General features: G+C 39.5%; 1 protein-coding gene across 1 annotated transcript in view; it reads right to left on the bottom strand.

The window, feature by feature from the left end:
* negr1 (neuronal growth regulator 1) overlaps window positions 1–15,046 on the bottom strand; it is a 173,901-nt gene that overhangs the window by 119,464 nt on the left and 39,391 nt on the right. Inside the window, exon 2 of the mRNA XM_046856899.1 lies at window positions 5,432–5,670. Coding sequence (XP_046712855.1) covers window positions 5,432–5,670 — 239 coding nt within the window. The remainder of the gene's footprint in view (window positions 1–5,431; window positions 5,671–15,046) is intronic.

Here is a 15,046-nt window from a genome sequence, read left to right as displayed (position 1 = left end):
GGGGGGGTTGGCGGGCTGATACTTCGCTAATTGCTTGTGCTCGGGTCGAAACATAGCGACGAGTCCGACCGGGTAAATAATACATTCAGATCCTTTCAGCCGTAAAATTCTTAAGACGATTAGATCGAGCGCAGCACAAAATAACTAACAGAGCTGACAAAAGTAGAAGCTGTCAGAGAATTCAAAATGGCACGAAACAAACAAAATCTTCACGTTAGACACCGCATTATTGAGCATGCTGACAGTGTTTACGGCTTGTTCACACGGGGAGAAAAAAAAGATGGCGCTCTTCGGATTGAGATAAAATGTTTGTGAACACTCATGAACCCTAATGAACACTCATAAAGCACTCTGAACCCCCAATAACACTTTTGGACCCCCATGAGCACTCATGAACCCTCATGAACCTTCAGGAGCACTCAGAAACCCTTAAGAACCTCTAATAACACTGACATAATGAACCCGAATGAACATTCATGAACCCCTTATAAACTTTCATGAACTCTCGTCAACCACAATGTACACCCGTTTGAACCCATATAACCACAACAGAGGCTAATGAACCCTCAAGAACCCTCGGGATCCCCTATGATTCCTTGTGAACCCCCATTACCACTTAGAATCCAATGAACATTCAGGAACCCCCATGAACCCCAATGAGCACTCATGAACCCTCAAGAACCCCAATAAGCACTAATGAACAGCAATGAACACTCATGAACCCTCATGAATGCTAATAAACCCCTAATAAATGCTCATGATTCTAGAACTCTCCCGAATGACTTTTTTATGGTAAAACAATTAAAAAAATTTAAAATTAATGAAAAATAAATACATGAACAAAAAAACGTAGATTAAAAAAAATAACATTTGGAAGAAAATTGAGTAAAATAAAAAGGGGCAGAGTGTAAAAGTCAGGATTCCTAAGTTGTTGTTGTTGGTACCAGCGATTTCTTTCCCCCTATTGTCTAAGACTATGTCTATTGCTAAAGTTTTAGTGAAGCAAAATAAGTAATTCTTTGAGAAGTATCATGTCTCAGTTGTTATCTCGTCCTGCTGCAGACAGGGAGCTTTGGGAACGACATCCACACTTTAATCGCCCTTCTCTGTAACTCTGAAAAGAAATTTCTTTGACCTGCCATTTAAAAATGTCAGGATGCGAGAAACGGGTCGCTAGCCAACGGTTTCATAAATCCAGAACCGGTGCAGCTGTGCAGATAGCTACAGAGAAGAACAATACTGAAAAAAAAATACTACTTTTTTTAATATAAAGTGCACAAGCTGTCAAAATGACAGACGAAAGAGTCGGAAATGATGGTGTTCAGGTCTGCAGCGAAAAGTTCAACATGCATCTCCATGTATCTTCTCACAGTTTGTACAGCTGGCGAGAAGAAAACCGAACGGGAAAGCCGCGAGAAAGGTTTCTGTTGAAATGTTAACAAATATCACGTAATAACTCGACGTTTTAAGGTTTTCCAGCTATTAGTGGAGATTCGAGGGCAGTTCTTGAACCCTGGGGATAAATATTTATGCCGTGTTTTTGAGACAGAACACTGTTGTGAAATATTTACTCCAATATATTGTATCTCTAAATCTGGAGATCCGGAGGTACACAAAGTCTCTGAAGAATATTTTTCTACAGAAACATATAAAACGATTGAAAAGACCAGGCTGGAAATGTGTACTGCTGCCGTCAAACCCGTTTATCTTACATCAGCCATCTTGGATTTGTTTCTTTGATAAGATAAACATAAGACGTGCTTTCTTTCACACCACCACCCTACTTTCCCTAATGAACACTCATGAACCCTCAAAACCCCAAAGAACATTCAGAAGCCCCAATGAACACTTGTGAACCCTCGAAAACCCCAACAAACATTCATGAACCCCAATGAACACTCATGACCCCCCAAGAACCTCAACAACCATAACAAACACTCAAGAACCACAAAAGAAACACTGAAGACCCTCCAAAAAACCTCTCATAAACCCAAATGAATCCTGCATGAACACCTATAAACTCTCATGGACATCTGTGAACCCTAATGAACCCTCATTGAACCTCGTAAACCCAACAGACACTTATGAAACCGTGTAAACCATTATGAACATTTGTGAAGCTTCATGTATACTCACGACCCCATTAGGAACCCTCATAAATGCTAATAAACCCCTAATGGATGCTCATGATTGTAGAATTCTCCCAAATGACTTGTTTGGTAGTAAGACAAGCAAATAAATATTACTTTTCAAAGACAAAGACAAATAAATAAATAATACTTTCCAAAAGCAGCCTAATGTTCTCCAAATGTACACTGACATTATACCTTTATGAGCGGTGAAGTCATTAACACTGATGATCTCTTCATCATGGCGGATTTATTTATTAAGCTGCAAGTAAACATTTTGTCCTCAAAGTTGATGTCAGAAGCAGGAAAAATGGGCGTAAGGATTTGGCGTGTTTGACAAATCGTGACGTCTAGACGTCTGGGTCAGAGCGTCTCCAAAACTGCAGCTCTTGTGGGATGTTCCTGGTCTGCAGTGGTCAGATCAAAATTGCTCCAAGGAAGGAACAGTGGTGAACCGGCGACAGTGTCACGGGCGGCCGAGGCTCAGTGATGCACGTGAGGAGTGAAGGCTGGTCCATGTGGTCCGATCCAACAGACGAGCTCCTGTAACTCAAACTGCTGAAGAAGTTCATGCTGTTAATGATCTAAGGAGGGGTTTTTTTTGGCACAGTCGCCACTGGCTCGCTCGTTAGGGATAAACTTATAGGCACTAACATCTAAAGCTGTTTTTGACAATTGTTTAACGTGCTATATAAATAAATTGCACGATATGTAGGTGAAGAACAGCCTGAGATGATGTGAAGAGCTTGGTATTGCTAGGATTCGAACCCACAACCTTCAGATCCAAATTCCAATGACTTAACCACAAAGCTACAACCGCTCTGATGTAATCCCTCACAGCTAGCTGTCAAATATCACGTTATACAATGATCATTTTCCAGCATTGACAAATTAAAGCTGTTATTGATGTTTGAAGAGCAAAACCGACTGAATGGATCAAAATAACTTTCTTATTCCATATTCGGCTCGTTAGAGCTAAAATTCAGCTCCTCCAAATCCACACTCGGAGCTAAAGCAGCGTAGTTCCAGAAGATTAGCACAAGAAATGATCACAAGACACCACAAAGTATTCAACAACGTTGTTTAGTTTTTTAGACTGAGAATAAAGAACTTCCTCTCATACCACACACACACAAACACAACAAATCATCTGATAGAAGACTACGTCTTTGGTGGGCTTGATATTCCATCGTTCTTTAAACAGTTTTCAGAAGAGCTCAGGCTGCATGAGAATCATCTCCGAAGTCCATGAGACAGATCTGAAAGATCTCCAGTGAAGCCAGGATCTTATCAGCTACTATGGTGGATTTACCTACAACCTACAATGCTGTGTTTTTAAAGGGTAAAAAAATGATAAAAACGCTGTTCTTCGCTTGTTCCCCACCCTCAAGCTCGGCTTCTCCTTATGATGGAGTAACGTTTGAGCAGATTGTTCTACAGGAGCTCTTCTGAAGAACTGGAGCATTACATTTACATTTCTGCCATTTGGTAGACGTCCTCATCCAGAGTGGCTTACAATCATCTCATATCATCTTATTTCTACAATATAGCAGGGAATTGCAGCAGGAGATCTGATTGGTGGGGCAGAGATTCAAAATCATGACCATCTTTTTAACAACATCCATCTATCCATCTATTCATCCATCCATCCATTCATTCATTCGGCCATTCATTCATTCATTTATTCATTCATTCATTCATTCATTCATTCATTCATTCATTCATCAAATTGTACCAGGAATCATTTGGCTTCAGATGCACTCCATCCATCCATCCATCCATCCATCCATCCATCTTTCTCTTTCTCTCACTCTATCTTTGACTTTTCCAGCCAAATGTAGTCTTTTCTCAACTGTTTCTAATCTTCCCAGACGAGTGGAGGCTTTTAAAAGAGAAATTGAGGACTAAATGTGGCTGTTCAAATCCCTTTCTCGTAGTTTTATAGTGGATTTAACTATGAAAAATCCATCCCTCCCTCCATCTATCCCTCCATCCATCCACGAAAATGTGCCAGAGTTCATTTAGCTTTAGTTGCAATCTGTCTATTCATCCATCTCTCTCTCTTTCTCTCTTGATATGTATAAAACATCTCACTTTTTCTGGCCCAGTAACTGAACCCAGTGCCCAGCAGGTGCTCTGATCACATCATTACCAGATCCTCCAGAACATGAGTTACGTTCAGTATAACGTTTCAGTCATTGTGTAAAATGCTCAGAAACTCCACGTGAAGTGCCCGAGTGCACTCGGCTGATCTCCTGCTCTTCAGTGTTATGATTGTGATTGTTAAAGAACATTAAACGTCAGACTTTATATATATAATTACACGAAGCCTGTGATTGGATTAAACAGAAGAAAAGCTTGCTGTGACTGATAAAAGGTGAGTAACGCAGTAATTAGAGATTCTTTTACATTATTTGGCCACTTGCAAAATCTTTTTTTTCGTTTTTTAAAAGCTTTGCACTTTCGGCATTATAAAAAAAAAAAATCGCCTACTCACAGTATATTAAGTGAATTTGAGGTAAAAAGAAATTTGGTAGTAAGTTTAACAGCTGCCATGTCTATAAATAAAAACTCTTCTGCAGCTTATTAAGAACATCTCAAAATTCTATCTATCTATCTATCTATCTATCTATCCATCCATCATCCATCCATCCATCCATCCATCCATCCATCCATCCATCCATCCATCCACCTAATAATGTTGTAGATGTCAACTGTATTAAGTCTCTGTCTGTTTGTCTGTCTGTCTGTCTGTCTGTCTGTCTGTCTGTCTGTCTGTCTGTCTGTCTGTCATAATCACACTCTTGATGTCACCCAAATGAGGATGAGGTTCCCCCTTTTGAGTCTGGTTCCTCTCAAGGTTTCTTCCTCAAAACATCTAAGGGAGTTTTTCCTTGCCACAGTCGCCATGGCTGCTCATCAGGGATAAACACACATCATTCACCTTCACTCTTATATTCTGTAAAGCTGCTTTGAGACAATGTCTGTTGTGAAAAGTGCTAAAGAAATAAACTTGATGTGACTTGACTTGACTGTCTGTATGTCTGTCTTCCAACCATTCATCCATCGTTCCTTGTCTGCATTTTTCTGCAGCTTATTACTAAATATCAAAAGAGTGAATGTAAAAACAAGCAGTATATAACATCTCAAATTACTATCTGTCTGTCTGTCTGTCTGTCTGTCTGTCTGTCTGTCTGTCTGTCTGTCTGTCTGTCTATCCATTCATCCATTCATCCATCCAGCTTTTGTCCATATTTCATCAAAGATGTCACTCCATAATTATGTCTTGTTTGTCATTTTACCTTTGACGATTAACTGGATGAGTTTCGGCCGTGGATTGCGCTCGCTCTGTATCGAGCAGGTGTAGTAGCCTTCGTCCATTACGTCCACTTTTTGTATCTGTAGGCTGTACTCGTGTTTATCGCCCAGGTTCGATACGATGGATACACGAGGATCCACTGACCACTTATCGTTCCCTGCGAAGATTATACTTGAGCGGTTTAACCACGCCCCTTTGGAGATCCCGTCCAACAGGTAGCACCTGAAAAAGGTAAAAAAAACACTTCATTAAAGTTTCTACAATACAGTACAGATATCACGCACCAGTCCGATCTCATTTTCATCACACACATCAATCCGATTTCATTTTCATCACACATAAGTCCAAACTCATTTTCATCACACACCAATCTGATCTCACTTCCATCACACATCAATCTGATCTCAGTTCCATCAAATACCATTTCGATCTCACTTCCATCACACACAATCCGATCTCATTTTCATCACACACAATCCGATCTCATTTTCATCACACACCAGTCCGATCTCATTTTCATCACACACATCAATCCGATTTAATTTTCATCACACACTAATCCGATCTCACTTTCATCACACACCAGTCCAATTTCATTTTCATCACACACCGATCCGATCTTACTTTTATTACACACCAGTCCGATCTCATTTTCATCACACACCTATCCGATCTCACTTCCATTGCACACAATCCGATCTCATTTTCATCACACACCAATCTGATCTCATTTTCATCACACACCAATCCGATCTCACTTTTATCACACACCAGTCCAATCTCATTTTCATCACACAACAATCCGATCTCACTTCCATCACACACAATCTAGTGATTGTGCAAATTTAGCAAAACATCTTTTGTAACGAACTGGCAACTACACATGTAAACAATCCCCTTCCCTGATAACTGCAAAGTTCAGACTTCTTTAGCAACTGAACAGCATCCTTTTACTCACTTCTATCACACACCAATCCGATCTCAGTTCCATTAAACACCATTTTGACCTCAGTTCCATCGCACACAACCCGATCTCACTTCCATCACACACAATCCGATCTCACTTTATCGCATACAATCCGAGCTCACTTTCATCACACACAATCCGATCTCAGTGCCATCGCACACAATTCCGATCTCGCTTCCATCGCACACAATCCGATCTCACTTTCATCGCACACAATCCAAACTCAGTTCCACTGCACACAATCCAAACTCAGTGCCATCGCACAGAATCCGATCTCAATTTCATTGCACACAATCTGATCTCACTTTCATTGCACACAATTCGATCTCACTTTCATCGCACACAGTCCAAACTCAGTTCCACTGCACACAATCCGATCTCACTTTCATCACACACAAACTGATCTCACTTCCATCACACACAATCCAATCTCAGTTCCATCGCAAACTAATCCAATCTCATTCCTATTGCACACAATCCAATCTCACTTTCATCGCACACCAATCCGATCTCACTTCCATCACACTACACTACACCACACACACCAATCAGATCTCATTTCCATCACATACCAATCAGATTTCACTTTTATAACATCTGCACTTATACATTAATAATGCCTATCTCCTGGCCAATCAGAGTCCGGGATTCAGTTGTGGTTGTGGGTGTGGTTGTGGGAATGATTGTGGGTGTGGTCATGGGCGTGACCACAAATACAAAGCAGTTTTTTCGTTACTCGGCTTCACCTCAGCATCTTTATCAAACAAAGCCTGCAACAGATTATGTTTGAATCATCTTTGGTACGGACGAGTAAACAAAGCTGTGTTTAATGTTGCCAGCTGAATAGTTTCAGCTCAGAAAGCACACGCGCACACACACACACACACACACACACACACACACACACACACACACACACACACACACACAGTGCTTAATCTGATCTACTCAGAAAACGTCATTCTGCACTTCAGGCAGGATCGAGCGAGTTCCTCTAACAGTAAAAGCTTGTGACTCCGAGAGAGAAACACTGATGAATAAAGGGGAATAAAAGACCGGTGTGGGGGCGAGTCACTGTTCCCGCCTCCGGGTTAATTATTTTTCTGTAACAGCACACCCTCGTGTGTATCCACTTCCACATCACGCTGTTGTGAGTGTGTATGAGTGAATACATGAATAAGTGAGTGTATGAAAAAGTAAATGAAGGAATAAGTGAATGAATAGATAAGTGAATAAGTGAGTGGATGAATAAGTACATGAGTGAGTGAATGGATGAAAATGTGCATGAGTGAATAAGTGAATGAATAAATGATTAAGTGACTGAATTAGGAAATGCATAAATGAGTGAGTGAATTAATAAGTTAATTAATTTGTAAGTAAATGTGAATGAGTGAGTGAGTAAATAAGTGAGTATGAAAGTGACTGAATGAGTGAGTAAATGAGTAAATGAATAAGTGAATAAGAGAATAAATGATAAAATGAGTGAACAAGGGATTAATCAAGTAAGTGATAAGTGAAATAAGTGAGTGAGTGAATAAATAAGTGAGTAAGTGAATAAATGAGTGAGTGAGTGAATCGGTGAATGAATGAGTGAGTGAGTGAGTGAGTGAGTGAGTGTATGAATAAGTGAGTGAATAAGTGAATGAGTGGATAAATGAGAGAGTGAATGAGTGAGTGAATATATGAGTGAGTGAATAAGTGAATGAGTAAGTAAATAAGTGAGTGAGTAAATGAATAAGTGAATGAGTGCATGAATGAGTGAGTGAGTGAGTGAGTGAGTGAGTGAGTGAGTGAGTGAGTGAGTGAGTGAATGAGAGAGTGAATAATTGAATGAGTGCGTGAATGAGAGAGTGAATGAGTGAATCCACAATGCACAGGAGGTTTGCAGGCTGATCTGCCTGGTTACAGGAGGAAGAACTCAGACGATGTGTGTTATTGGTTCGGCTCCAGACGAGTGTCTCGGTTATTAAGATGTGCAGACGGGATTCCTCTGACCCGAGCTCGTTCTGAGATTTTGGTGTGAAGTCGTCACTGTGGCTCCGAGCAAACGCTTTGTTTGACCCAGATTTTTTTTTTCACGACTCAGTGATTCGCTAAAAAAGTAAATATGTTTGCTGGCGTGAGCTCAGTAGTGATGTTCTCTGAGTTCAGTCTCACACACCGAACAGATGGCCATCAGGGAGACTGAGATCTACTGCAGAAACGCTTTCCTTCTCTACCGGACTTTAGAGAGAGAGAGAGAGAGAGAGAGAGAGAGAGCGAAGAGAGAAAGAGAAGAATAGAGAGAAAGGATGAAACTGAATAGAAAACAGACATAAAACCCAAAATTATCAGGGTTTATATAGGTCTGTCTGTCTGTCTATCTGTCTGTCTGTCTATCTGTCTATCTATCTATCTATCTATCTATCTATCTATCTATCTATCTATCTATCATATTAAATACTTTACTTTTATCTTAATCAAAAAATTTCTTTTTTTCTTCTTTCTTTCTTTCTTTCTTTCTTTCTTTCTTTCTTTCTTTCTTTCTTTCTTTCTTTCCTACTTTCTTTCTTTCTTTCTTTCTTTCTTCTTTCTTTCTTTCTTTCTTTCTTTCTTTCCCTTGTTTTTTATTAATTTATTTAGCAATATGTTTTTCATTTTAATTGTATAATTTGTTTCCTTCTTTTATTAATTAGTTTATTTAATTTTGTTTGTGTTTGTTTTCTTTCGTTCATATTATCTTTCTTTTTCTTTCTTTCCTTACATTTTTGTTTGGAAGTTTGATTTCTGTCTTTCTTTCTTCAGCTTTGTTTTTTTATTATTGATGTAATTTTTTTGTTGTTTTCTTTCTTTCACTTATTTCTTTTCTTTATTTCTTTACTAGTCTGTATTCAGTTCCTCCTTCCTCTGTAGAGCAGTGCTCCAGTTACCACCTCTGAGTAAGCAGTGCTGTTAACTGTCTGCAGTGGTGATTAGTGTCTCTCTCTCTCTCTCTCTCTCTCTCTCTCTCTCGAACACGTTCTGTAGAAGGTAGTGATGAGTTTGTGATGAGTTTTTCAGACTGACAGCTGCGCAGCATATGTTCATGAATAATCTCCAGACGTTCCCCGGCCATTAGGCTTCGTCAGAATATCGAGAATTACAAATGTTCTGAGGGGAAAAGACGAGAAACGAAAACAAACCTCACGGAGATCTCACTCAGACGTATTGAAAACAAACCAAAGGAACAGTGACAAATGAGACCTCGGCATCTACACAGACACGAGTCGCATTAAAGAACGCAACACTGAACACACTGTATTCAACAAGGAGCTTAATATCTGGGAATTAGAACAACTGAAGATCTTCCTGCCTTCAAACCACTTATATATACACATATACATTACATCTGCAAACGTTTGTGGACACCTGAGCATAAGATTGGTCTGTGTGTGGTTTTTTGAACATCTAATTCCACATGTAGTCCCCATTTGCACTTATCTTCCACTTTTCTGGGAAGTTGTCCCACTAGATTTTGTGGAAATGTGAGATTCATTCAGCCACAAGGGTGTTAGTAAAATCGGGTAGTGATGTAGATGAGGTCTGGAGGCCTGGGGTGCAGTCAGCATTCACATTTCTACTGTTAATAGTGTTGGAGCTCTAAAGATCTTCCACTTAGAACATAGAAAAGCAAATCTTCATGGAGCTGGATTTGTGCACAGCGGCATCATCATGTGAGAAAACGTTTGGGGTCAAATGAAGGGAGAATTTCATTAAATGAATGAGTGAGTGAATGAATTAGTGAGTAAGTGGATGAAAAAGTAAAGGAGTGATTGGATTAGCAGACAAGAGAATAAATGCATGGATGAGTAAGTGAGTGAACAAATAAGTAAATGGGTAAATGAGTGAATAAATAGGTGAATAAATGAGTGAGTGAGTGAATAAGTAAATATGTAAATGAGTTAATAAATGAGTGAGTAAGTGAATAAATGAGTGAGCGAGTGAATAAATGAGTGAGTGAGTGAGTGAGTGAGTAAATTAATAAATGAATGAGTGAATAAATGAGCGAGTGAATGAGTGAGTGAGTGAGTAAATGAGTGAGAGAGTAAATGGGTGAATAAATGAATGAGTAAATAAATGAGTGAATAAATGAGTGAGTGAGTGAGTGAATAAATGAGTGAATGGGTAAATAAATGAGTGAGTGAATAAATGAGTGTAAGTAAGTGAGTAAGTGAGTGAATAAATGAGTGAGTGAGTGAGTGAATAAATGGGTGAGTGAGTGATTGAGTAATTGAGTGAGTGAGTGAATGAGTGAGTAAATGAGTGAGTGAGTGGTGAGTGAGTGAGTGAGTGAGTGAGTGAGTGAGTGAATGAGTAAATGAGTGTGTGAGTGAGTGAGTAAATAAATGAGTGAGTGAGTGAATAAATAAGTAAATGAGTGAGTGAGTAAATAAGTAAATAAATAAATGAATGCGTGAGTGAGTGAGTGTATGAATAAGTGAGTGAATAAGTAAATGAATGGATAAATGAGAGAGTGAATAAGTGAGTGAATAAATGAGTGAGTGAATGAGTGGATAAATGAGAGTAAATGAGTGAGTGAATATATGAGTAAGTGAATAAGTGAATGAGTAAGTAAATAAGTGAGTGAGTAAATGAATAAGTGAATGAGTGCATGAATCAGTGAGTGAGTGCGTGAATGAGAGTGAGTGAGTGAGTGAGTGAGTGAGTGAGTGAGTGAGTGAGTGAGTGAGTGAGTGAGTGGATAAATGAGTGAGTGAGTGAGTGAGTGAGTGAGTGGGTGAATGAGTGAGTGAGTGATTGAGTAATTGAGTGAGTGAGTGAGTGAATGAGTGAGTGGGTGAATGAGTGAGTAAATGAGTGTGTGTGAGTGAGTGAGTGAATAAATGAGTGAGTGAGTGAGTGAGTGAGTGAATAAATGAGTGAGTGAGTGAGTAAATGAGTGTGTGGTGAGTGAGTGAATAAATGAGTGAGTGAGTGAGTGAGTGAGTAAGTGAGTGAGTGAGTGAGTGAGTAGTGAGTGAGTGAGTAAATGAGTGTGTGAGTGAGTGAGTGAGTGAGTGAGTGAGTGAGTGAGTGAGTGAGTAAATGTGTGAGTGAGTGAGTGAGTGAGTGAGTGAGTGAGTGAGTAAATGAGTGTGTGAGTAAGTGAGTGAGTGAGTAAATGAGTGTGTGTGAGTGAGTGGTGAGTGAGTGAGTGAGTGAGTGAGTAAATGAGTGTGTGGTGAGTGAGTGAGTGGTGAGTGAGTAAATGAGTGTGTGGTGAGTGAGTGAGTAAATAAATGAGTGAGTGAGTGAGTGAGTGAGTGAGTGAGTGAGTAAATGAGTGAGTGAGTGAGTGAGTGAGTGAGTGAGTGAGTAAATAAATGAATGAGTGAGTGAGTGGTGAGTGAGTGAGGAGTGAGTGAGTGAGTGAGTGAGTAAATGAGTGTGTGAGTGAGTGAGTGAGTAAATGAGTGTGTGAGTAAGTGAGTGAGTGAGTGAGTGAGTGAGTAAGTAAATGAGTGAGTGGTGAGTGAGTGAGTGAGTGAGTGAGTGAGTGAGTAAATGAGTGTGTGAGTAAGTGAGTGGTGAGTGAGTGAGTAAGTAAATGAGTGTGTGAGTGAGTGAGTGAGTGAGTGGGTAAATGAGTGTGTGAGTGAGTGAGTGAGTGAGTAAATGAGTGTGTGAGTAAGTGAGTGAGTGAGTGAGTAAGTAAATGAGTGTGTGGTGAGTGAGTGAGTGAGTGAGTAAATAAATGAGTGAGTGAGTGAGTGAATAAATAAATGAGTAAGTGAGTGAGTGAGTGAGTGAGTGAGTGAGTGAGTAAATAAATGAGTGAGTGAGTGAGTGAGTGAGTGAGTGAGTGAGTGAGTGAGTAAATGAGTGAGTGAGTGAGTGAGTGAGTAAATAAATGAGTGAGTGAGTGAGTGAGTGAGTGAGTAAATAAATGAGTGAGTGAGTGAGTGAGTGAGTGAGTAAATGAGTAAATGAGTGAGTGAGTGAATAAATGATTAAATGGAAGAATAAATGATTGAGTGAGTAGTTGTGTACTTACAAATATGTGAGTTCAGTATTCTAATAATTATTGATGATGATTAATAAAAGTATTATACCAATGATGATTATTTTTTATCTTGTTTATGTTAAATATGAAGCTAAAACTTGACTGATATTTTGCGAGAATTGGCATGAAGGTGGAATTGACACACAAGCAAGAAGCTTCCAGAACCGTGCGGCTGGAATAAAACCGGATTAGAAATGTGTCTAAATGTCCTGATTGGTCTGAAATAATGATTGTGGGGTTAAACCTTGAGTTCGAGAAGAGTGGAGCGGAGTGGAGCGTCATGGCTGTATTTCAGCTTCACTGTCAGCCTGGTGGAGATGCTCGCTTATTGTTTACAAAGGTCAAGCACTGAAGACAGATGAAATTTGTCTAAATGGTTCCTGTCAGGTCATGCATCATGAAGCAGCCTAGCAGAGGCTAAACACCAATCATTAATGACAAAACAGAGCTGTGGACTCAAGATAAGTGGGTGGAGTCTCACCATAAGTTTAACTACAAATACTAAGTGGGCGGAGTCTCACCATTCTAACTGGAGAGGTAGGTAAGTGGGCGAAAACTCACTTTACTGTCAACTCAAGATGATAAGTGGGCGGAGTCTTACTATAGTGTCAACTCTAGATGACAAGTGGGCAGAGTCTTACCCTAGTGCTTAATATAGATGATAAATGAACAAAGTCTCACCATAATGCTAACTCGAGATGATAAGTGGGCGGAGTCTCACCGTAATGCTAAATCTAGATGATAAGTGGACAAAGTCTCACCATAATGCTAACTCGAGATGATAAGTGGGCGGAGTCCCACCATAATGCTAACTCGAGGTGATAAGTGGCCAGAGTCCTATAATAATGCTAACTCTAGATGATAAGGGGGTGACGTCTCACCATAATGCTAATTAGAGATAAGTGGGTGGAGTCTCACAATAGTGCAAACTTAAGATGATAAGTGGGCGGAGTCTCACCATAACTAGATTCTTATCTAAATGGTTCCTGTCAGGGTTGCATCAGGCTAAACACCGATCCTTAACGACAAAACAAAGCTGTGCATTCTTCCAAAAATATCTGAGTCTCTTCACAGGATTCCAGACACACCCATACAACTACAGCTACAAATACCAAGTGGGCGGAGTCATACTATAAAGCTGACTACAGAAAGCAGGACACACTTATATCCCTATTGCTGCGGATTACATGTGATCAGAGCATCGCAATAGTTCCATCTATACTACAGAAATCCACACAAACTCGTATGACTACAGATCGAGATCATAAGTGGGCGGAGTCTTGCTATAACTTAATTACAGGAAGCCACAGAAACAAATACGATTCAAGTTGATAAGTGGGCGGAGTCTCGCTCTAGCACTGACTTCCATTTACATGGTTTTCTGCATTTTAAAATCGAGTTACTGCAACATCGAAAATACACCGAGCACGTGAGCCGATCGATACACAAATCTGAAAATCTCCCTGATGACTCTGATATCAAATATATGACGAAAAATAAAAAAAATAAAAAAATTGCCAGAAAAGAAAAAAAGAGAGAGAGAGATAATGAGAGAAAAAAGGGATTTTTGGACTTAAAAGCATTACATTAAAATGTCAAAAACGAACACATTAACCTAAATAATGTCAGCAATGACAAAGTTTTATTCTGTACATTACTGAAGAATCATATAAAAATCCCTCCATCCAGCTGAGTTCTTACCACTGCCACCAAGCCGTTCCTGACTACACACACTTTTTGCTAGAAATATTGCTCTGATGGATATGTTTTTTGGTTTAGTCCGTTATCAGGACGGATCATGAGCGTGTGAAGACGCAGGATCATAAGCACCTCCATGGTGTGTTTATAATAATCTGATGACAAGCAGCATGTGAGTCACAGCAGGTATAAAAGGAACAAACATGGTGTTTATAAGGAGAGGAACGTCTGTCTACTCCACTCCACTCCACTCCACTCCACTTCTCTTCTCTTCTCCTTTAAGTGCCACTTCAGGGGGAAAAAAACTCCAGAACGTGTCACTGTGGACACTAATGAAGTGTTTTTGCAGGAATCTTTCAATTCCTTTACTGATTTTGTACATTTTTCGGGCACTTCCTCTTGGGATTTGTCTTTTTTTTAATAAAAGGTTTGTTTTAAAAAGATTTTCAGTTCTTTTCCTTCCGAACGCAGACCAAACCCAAACTTACTTAATTATCGTAATGTCCCGGGCTGGACTACAAATCAGTGGGGAAAAAAATCCACATAAAAGTGCAAACAAATACGTTTTACATTGTTTTGCCAAAAGTATTGGGACACCTGATTTATCCATCTTTATGTGGTTATTTTCTAAACTTTTCCCACAAAGTTAGAAGGACACAGTAAGAGGGACACAGTACAAAAATGTCTCTGGATGCATTTGGTTTTATTTTGGTTCAATTATATTAAAAAAAAAATTATTAAAAAAACAATTTTAAACATACTGTTGGGGCAAAAGTATTGGGACAACAGACATTTCCAGTTATATGTCATTTTTCTCTGGAGTGTAACCACAAACAAAAAAAGTGCTTGGATGCGTTTGGTATCATAAAATTCCACGTTCAAATGTACTCGGAAACCCCAAACCTGCACAA

The sequence above is a fragment of the Silurus meridionalis genome, chromosome 1 (genome assembly GCF_014805685.1).
Source record: "Silurus meridionalis isolate SWU-2019-XX chromosome 1, ASM1480568v1, whole genome shotgun sequence".
Lineage (NCBI taxonomy): Eukaryota > Metazoa > Chordata > Actinopteri > Siluriformes > Siluridae > Silurus > Silurus meridionalis.
The sequence above is the reverse complement of the archived record's forward strand: the minus strand, read 5'-3'. Positions and strand labels throughout refer to the sequence as shown.